The sequence below is a fragment of the Dermacentor andersoni genome, chromosome 5 (assembly GCF_023375885.2).
Source record: "Dermacentor andersoni chromosome 5, qqDerAnde1_hic_scaffold, whole genome shotgun sequence".
NCBI classification, from domain to species: Eukaryota; Metazoa; Arthropoda; class Arachnida; order Ixodida; family Ixodidae; genus Dermacentor; species Dermacentor andersoni.
In genome coordinates this window covers 12912038-12920600 of record NC_092818.1, presented here as the reverse complement: position 1 = coordinate 12920600, position 8563 = coordinate 12912038, and the positions used below count along the sequence as shown (strand labels likewise).

The 8563-nt window shown below is 43.8% G+C and overlaps 1 protein-coding gene across 1 annotated transcript; it reads right to left on the bottom strand.

The window, feature by feature from the left end:
* Positions 1–623: 623 nt before the first annotated feature.
* Positions 624–4260, bottom strand: LOC129385306 (uncharacterized). The gene is made up of 6 exons (XM_072288137.1): positions 3577–4260; positions 3407–3515; positions 2652–2730; positions 2475–2543; positions 1564–1676; positions 624–881 (listed from the first exon to the last, which is right to left on the bottom strand). The coding sequence occupies exons 1-6, from the start codon at positions 3855–3857 to the stop codon at positions 633–635; spliced, it is 900 nt and encodes a 299-aa protein (XP_072144238.1). The 5' UTR covers positions 3858–4260; the 3' UTR covers positions 624–632.
* Between the last annotated feature and the right edge of the window lie 4303 nt (positions 4261–8563).

Genomic DNA, 8563 nt, shown 5'->3' with positions numbered 1-8563 from the left:
TTTGTTGCATTGAAAATAAAAACTTAAAATCTAGGGACTGTTGGTTTCGAATTTTTGAGTCATATCGTCAATTTGTTATTAAAGATTGGCAAAATTCGAAAATCTTCAAGAAACGAAACTGTCAAGTTTACAACTCTCTAACTCAACAACAAAAATGCTAAAACAATTCTGTGAATTGAATCTAACAGTACATCTAAAGCGGACAAAATTTATATGTTACACATGAAAATAAAAAACTTTGTAATACGGAAATAAAGCTCTTGCAGAACCCTTGTAACCAACGTAACAAATTCATGTAAGATGTAAAATGACATATCAAATTTGTCCGCTTTGAACGATCTAATGGATGCAATTTACAGAACCACGATATCTATTCTTGATGCAGAGCTATGAATTTGTAAACTTCATGCTTCTATATTTTTCAAATGGTCGAATATTTGAAAATTCTTTTAAGACAAATCAGAACATAAATCGAAATTCCGCTTCGAACAGTCGCTACAATTTAACTTTCTCTCTGAAATGCAACAAATTTCATTAAAATCGGCCCAAGGGTTATCTCAGAAAAACGTTTTTGCGTTTTACATGTATTTGAATAGGCCGCGTCGGAGTTGGGCCCCAGCTAAAGCTTCCTCTTAAGAGGGTGGTCCACCTTGTGGGGCTTGTGGTGGCATCCCCATGGCCTGCTGAATGCACAGCAGCAGTGCTGGCGCCATCCGTGTCAGGCTCCGCAGCTCCTGCAGCAGCTGAGTGTTCTGCTGCACTTGTTGCTCAGCAGCAGAAGCAAGACGCTCAGTGGCTACTGCTTGGCGCAACGTCGCCGCGCCTTGACTTTCCACTGCCGTTCTCAGCTGCTCCGCCGACCGGAGCAGGTCCTGTATTTGCTGTATAGGGACAGGTTACAACCATACAATTATTAAGAACGTCTTAACCCTTTATTGTGCAGTGTACCTTCTATGCAATAGTGAGGTTCAATCTTCAACACACTCACTTAAGATTTGAACTCAACCACAATGAACAAGATGGCACAAGTCCTTAAGAAATTTCCTCTGAAGAAGCACTTTAAGCACTTTTAGACGCAGTGCACAAGAAAAATCCACACTTTGAACAGTGAAGACTGGTAAGCAAAAGATTCTCTCTAGATTGCGCGAACTTTTACAGGGACCTTACAGTTGCCCTTTTTGGCTGCTTCAAGTACTGCACCGAAAAACTTCGTCAAAGGTAATAACCCCCCCCCCCCCCCCCCCTATACGGCATCTTACAAAGCCACAAGCAGATGGTGCGAGAGGCACCCCAATTTTCTTGCAATGTTGTGTAACGCCATTATACTATACAATGGCCAAATCGGCAGGTATGCAGAGGTTCTACGACGTATGTCACCTGCTAATATCACGTGAGCATAGGTAATCTAACGAGTAATATTTATGGAACAGTACTATCAGAAGTAGTGCAGTAACATAAATCAGCTAAGTGCTGTAAGAAATACTAAGCATTTTCATTCACTCAGGAATGCCTTTCGTGTATAGAGTGAAATCATGAGAATGATAACCTAGTTGGAATGCTTACGTTGTTGTGCTGTTGCGAGAGTGCAACAGACTCAGCATATTTCGCAACGACAGAGGACAGCAGGTCGTCCGCTCCCGGCTCTGGCCTTCGGCCCCGCCCTGTCTGCCGTGGCTCTAAAAGTAGGGCAAAAGGGGCACCATTACTAATTTCCTCACATGCAACGCAAAACTTGTTTTTGTGCGTTATTGCGAATTGTTTACCACTGCTCATTGCAACTAGTTTGTATCAGAGATCACATATACCAAAATGTTTTCTTTAAGGAAAATCAAGAAAATGCAGTGTTAATTAGTGAGGCATTTCACATGGGGCCACTATTCTTTAAAGCAATCCCAGGCATTATTGTGCCTTTTGGCACCAAACAAAACTACACTGCTTGCGGCATTGCATAATTTCCTTTTTTAAATAGCACCACAAATGTAGTGCCATTTGTTGCCTAGCCATTTTGTTCGTTCTCACAACCCTTCTTGCATAACGATGAGAAATAGTTTTTTCCCTCTCTGCAACTTCTTTATTACCAAAGCTACTTGAAGTACGTAACATACGACGGTGAGCCCATTCACTAATCATACAGCAAATACATACACATACACATTCATTGTTCCCCTTGTACAATTACGTCCTCGTGTTGTCCATCAGCAAGCATGATCCAAATTAAGTCCTTGCAGTCAATGCGTAATACAGCTCATTTACATGTTCAACACGACTTGTGTTTGTGCTCCTAAATCTCTCCTTCTTTACTGTTCTGGGGAATTCTGAATGTGTTTGCGTGTTTGTTCTTTAGTTTTGTGAATTTAGTACGCTACTTATGGCTATGATTTTACAATGCACGTTCTGTAATGACAATGTTTCTGAAAAGTATGTGTTCACAATAAGTAAGTAAAAAATTGTGAAGACGTCTGTTGTACACTTACGTGTCTGACTACTAGGGCCACCTGCATCCTCCCGACGCCTCTCTGCTGTCGCAGGCTGGAGTGGTCTCGCTAAGAATGAATACGACACATAAGGAAAATAAGTACATGTCATACGTTTGGAAAAATACTGTAGAGATGTGTACAACAAATGAATGAAAGAAATGCCTTCCAACTTACCTCTTATGCCGCTTGTCCCATGCGCTGTGCCGACAGACACATGGGACTCAGCACTTGCCGCGTCACCAGCGCTTTCCCCCTGCATATAGGCAATTGGCATCATTAATGATAACAGTTTTGTTGTTGTGATACCTGTCATGTACAGGAAATATTGTAGTCATATTTCAATGGCATCCAGACCGTTGCATTTCGAAATGGCTACACTAATAAAAGCCTGTGCTATGTCCTTTTATATGACCATCAATGACAAATGGTTGGTGCACGTCTGCTCAATAAATGAAGCTCTTTTGTTCCTGTTGCAAACCACTCTAAGTGTTTGCTTACCTATTGAGTAAAAAGGTGGCATGCTACTGGTGTTTCTACACTAAGAAGTTATCTATTATGTCACTTTTATAAATCTGCATCGGCTCAACCCCAATTATTTACAAAACATATCACTGCATGCGGACATGCATAAGCTAACTATAGAATGATTAAACGGACTACACCAACATGGCTTATATGCCTAATTAAAAAGCAGAGAACATTGCCTTTACATAAAAACACAGGCACTGAGCAAGCATTTGTGTGCATGTTTCAGAGAAAGACGCAAGCGATAGTAAATAGCATGACGATTTCCGCTCAAGCTCGGGCTATCTTCTGAGCAGCAACACTAGCGCGCGACCACACATCAGCCATAACGGCGGTGACTGAGCGAATCGCGACAGCGCGTCGACTTGGCGTTGACCTATTGAAACCCATGCGCTGATGTTCACCTCTTCGTCGGACTCGAAGAACGGCGCGCAGACTCCGATGGCGCTCGCCCTTCCAACTAAGGAAAGGATGCGCCCTCGCTGTCCGGGCAGGCTGCTTCCTCCGGTTCCTCTGTGATTAACACGTTTGTTAGAATATGGTGCGCAAAAGCTCCGTCAACGAGTGTGCTTACCTGCTTTCGGCGTGCAAGGCGGCCGCATCACGGCGGGCCTTGTAGACGTCCTTTTTCCACACGCCGCGCCATTGGGCTGCAGTTTTCACTGCCGGGCCCTCAGTGTTCAGCAAGGCGGTCACTTGCTGCCAGAGCTCCTCCTTGCGCGCCGCCGTCAGCTGTTGACCCAGCACACACGACGACTTCGCAAGGTAGGGGTGCTCTTCAACAAATGACACCAGTATCTCGCGCTGCCTCTCTGAAACATGAGGACCCAGCCGCCGAACCTGCTGCGAGGACATCGTTTCGGATTCGGCGCGCAAACTGGCAAGTCCAAAACATAAACAAAGCGAGGCAACTTGTTTGCATAACGTATGGCACACCACCTAGCGACTAAATAAGAAAACAACACAAATAAAATTACAACTCCCAGTAGCGGTCTGCGCCGCAAGCTCACATTTATTACTGAAAATATATTTGCAAGTGTTCTATACAAACCAATGTTTTTTTATCAAACCAGCAACATCCTTCAATTGCTATACCGTCCCCCAAGTACAAACAAAAATGATGACGTGATCTTCCGGCAGGCCGCCGCTCGTTGATTGGTTCCCCTCACGCCGCCCCGTTCCACTCTTTCTCCGAGTGACGTAATGCAGACGTAACAGCCAAAGGGAACCGGTTCCCAAAGGAACCGCTACAGAATACGGCCCCTGGAGAGAGAGGTTGGGTCCTTGCAATGACTTCAGCACAGCCGAGTGGTCCATTTACCGCGACCTGTAGGAGCGTCGGGACAACTTCAACGTAGCTGAGTGGTGCAGCCGCAGGAAGATGTTGGCACTATACTGGCAAGACCTCGGCAATTTCTTGCTAGATTGCGTGATGGAGCGGAAGGTAGGCTGTTTTATGTGCTGCGCCTGAGCGATGGTCATCAAAGAGAGCTGGCGTGCAACTTCCTGACAAACGCTTTCATTTCTGCTTGCAGAGCTGACTGATCGCAGGTACTAGCCAAACCAGCAATGTGTTCATTGCACAATGAAGGGAAACGTGTCAATGAGCGCGGCCTGCAGAGCTCCTCGTAGCTTTGGCAGAGTGACAATGTTAGTCACGGCCTGAGGAATCTTTGCAAGTAGCGTGTCGAAAGAATCGTCCTCTATTTCTTTCATGACACTTCAGATTTTGTGCGACTCCAACATTGCCGCAGTGACACTCTTACAGAAGTCCAGGAAATCTGCAATGTAGCTGATAAATGATTCATGCGGCTGCTGTGCACGTTGTTCCAAACGAGACCTTAAATGCAGCTTGCGCACAGCAAGGCGGCCAAACACAGCCACTACACAGGTCTTGAACAAGGACCACAGAAAACCGGTCTCATGGTTGTGTCAAAGACTGGCCACAACAGCAAGATAGAAGAGCAGATTGCTCAGTTTGGTGGGATTTCCCCATTTTTTTGCGGACACTTACCGTCTCATATGACGTCGGCCAGTCCTTCACGCCAGTGCTGCCGCTGAAAATGGCAAGGTCCCTGTGGTGAGGCACAACAGAGCACGACTTACTGAGGAGGCGCTTTCTGGGATGCGTCTTCAGGCATGCATGGCTAAGCATAGGGCATGGGATCAAAGTTCCAGGATTGATTTTCTAAGCCAGAGCACTCGCCATCACTTGTAAAGGTGTTTATCAGGTGTGTTTGGGCCGACCGTCACAGCTGGGCACGGACTTTCAGCATGGGCGGTGTTCCCTGAGCTTAGCACTGGAGGTTGACCCACTACAATGTGCTGGAGAGGATGGCCCACTACAGCGTTCTTTATCACACTATAGATTAAGAGTGCAATTTAAAATTGACAGCGCTTTCTTTAGAGAAGAAAATAACGGAGTTACGAGACATGGGGACGCAAACTATAGTTGGTACCGACTACAAGTTCACAACTCTGGCATACAAAACTTGTGCTATATGTTGCTAAGTCTTCTAAATCACGGATTCTATCAATTTCAATTTGTTTTTGTACTTGAAGCAAGTTTCACGTGAAAGTTAACGCGAGAGCATAATTCGATATACATGGTGTGTCCATTGTATTTGCTACCTTGTTTAATGATGTAATCTGATGCGTTAATTTTGATGCAATTTCTAATAAAGCTGTGTTGCCGTGAACCTTGTAACAGGGGCAGCGGACTCGTCAAGCAGCCAAATGGCAGATTTTATTCACTGCTCCTATGTCTGTCAAATAGTTAAAATAAATGCATTGATGAATGGAAAGGACTAGGGTTGTGAATACTGAAATGCATAAAATTGTAAATACTTCAAGCACAGCAGCCTGCCATGCTTCGCTGGCAAATAAAAGCCTGCAATGAAATCTGACAAAAAGCATGAAATGATCTCGCAACCAGTTGGCCGGCAGCTACCTTAATCAGCGGAATGCTTTCAAATGTCTCTCTTCTCAGTTCTATTGCACCATTGAGAAATGCAAAACAAAAGTAAGGTGGGTCTGAAGGTTGCAGTTATACAAAAGGCACTTTCCAGTCGCATCAAACTAAATGATGTGATAGCACTTCGAATGGTCAACATTTGAAATGCCTAAAATGCACTCTGCGTACATACCAGCCATGTGTGACTTTCTGTCTCAGTACATTTTTTAGTGTCTTTTTTGTGACGATTTAGTTCGCAAAGCTGTTTTCCTGAACTATCCCACACTTCTACTTTGGAAAGGCATTGATAGGAAAGTTGCTCATGCTTTCCGTGTGAAAATGCAAGTCGCCCATTCTACACAGGCCAATCACTACGTTGATGACAAAGCGCCGCAACCATCTGTGAAAGTTGTGAATTCTCATCGCTGCCGTGTGGCTGCAGTAATCACTGACAGTCATCGTGAGATAAATTTCACCGTAATTTTTCTTTATTGCACATACAAAGGTAGGTTGTTCCACAATACAGGGAGCTTTTATTTGCAACACATAGCAAATAAATAACAGGTATCATTAAACAAAACTAAATGAATGCAGCCTTTACATGTTCTTTGAGTGGCCTACATATCCTCCTCTCCTTGAGGTGGCTTGAGTGACATCAAGCTTGTGGGCACGATTCCTGTCTTATAATGGTTGGCAATGTCCAGCATGTGGAACTTGCACAATCCCAAAAGATGTTCCGGTACCTTACTCAACTGACCGCTGATAGATAATAAAAAGTGTTCATTGTTTGATTGATTTACGTGTAGTTCATTGTTAATGTCATCGAGAAATCCGTCCGTATCATCTTTCTTGCGTTTAGTCTTTGGTGTCTTTTCGAGGGAAGAGGTTGGCAAGTTGTGTGAAAAGGCAGTAGGAACATCTTGTGGAGAAGGCAAAGATGAGAAAGATTGTGAAGAGGAAGAATGTGCTATGGAGCCTGAAAGACGAGTAGAAGTAGAAGGGGCATATTAATAGTGTTTGTTTGTGTGGCGTCTGTGTCGGTGTGATGTCCTTTTCACATGGGCAGAAGTATTGGTGATGGGCTCTCCCAATATTGACTGAGGATTTCTTGCGCAGAATTGTCATCAAAGAGGTCAAGGTTGGTTGTCGTTCTGCAACAGAATACGCTTTAAATTTCACTTGGTTGCTTTGCAATTTGTGCATTGAATGAACAACTGTTTGATACATAATGCCTTTTTGACATAAGGACTTGTCTTCGCCAGGGCAGCAGCTGAACGTGTTATCATGTTGAAGACAAGTCCCATTGTCCAAATGTTGGCTGGCTTGTTTCCCTAACTCATGCCTGCCCATTCTGCTGGAATTGTAAAATGCAAATAAAGAAATTGTGATGGTACCTGTACTGCCCTTTTATGGCAATGCAAGGCACTAGACGGAAGCATTGCATAATCAAGGAGTACAGGAGACATACGTGAAATTGTTGGGAAACATTTAAAAATATTATATAGCTAACTTATTCCTGCACAAGTACAAGATTGCTAGTGAAGAAGGTCAGACAAGGAGACACAATGCAATGCCATTCATTGCATGCTTAGAGTAAATATTCAAGCTTTACACTGGGAAGGCTTAAAAGATCAACGGCAAATATCTCAACAACTTTCGCTTTGTAGATGACATTATTCAACAACACTGGGGATGAATTGCAACAAATGAGTTAGGACTCTAAACCGAGAAAGCGTAAATCTAGGTCAATTACTCACAGGGATCCCTGATCATGAGAAGGAAACTTACGGCACGTAAACATGGGTTGGAATGCATACGACAGGCATTATGAAATCCTGACTGGGATTGCTCAAAAGTGCAGTCATTGCATTCTACCGGTGCAAACATTTGGGGTACGAATGTTGAGGTTAACAATGAAGCTCAAGTTAAGAGCTGTGCAAAGAGCGATGAAATGAAAAATGTTAGTAGGCGTAACATAAAAAGACAGGAAGAGAGCGGTGTAAATCGGAGAGCAAACTAGAATAGCCGATATTCTAGTTTAAGTTAAAAAATGCAGTTGGCCAGGCCATGCAGTGCGTAGGGAATAGACTTACAGAATGGGTGGAGAGAGAAAGGCGCAGTCAAGGACAGCAGAAAATAAGGTGATGAGATGAAATCAGGTAGTTTGCAGGTGCAAGTTATAATCAGCTAGTGCAGCACGGGTAAGATCAGCCCTCGTCCTGCAGGAAGAAATTGCAGATTATGTGGATGCTTACGGATTGCTTGAACCAAGCAAGTTTACCGTGACAACAAATACAACTTGAAGCCTTGAACCTTGCTCGAAATGGTGCCTGGCATGATGCTCTGGACAAAATGCAATGACTTTAGGCGTTCATGTCAGGCATATCACGTCAAGCATGGGCTTAAAATTAAGATGCATTTCTTAATGTAAGAGCAGCCGAGCTTGCTGCTCCTCTAAGAATATAAATATTAGTATATAAGTAAATAAAGTGCATTCACCCTCGCCCCCCCAAAAAAATGTGTGCTCAAGGCAACCTTCCTGCCCATCCTCCTTCCCTTTTTCATGTCCGTATTTTAAAGCTCAAACATTTGCAGGTATGCATATGTT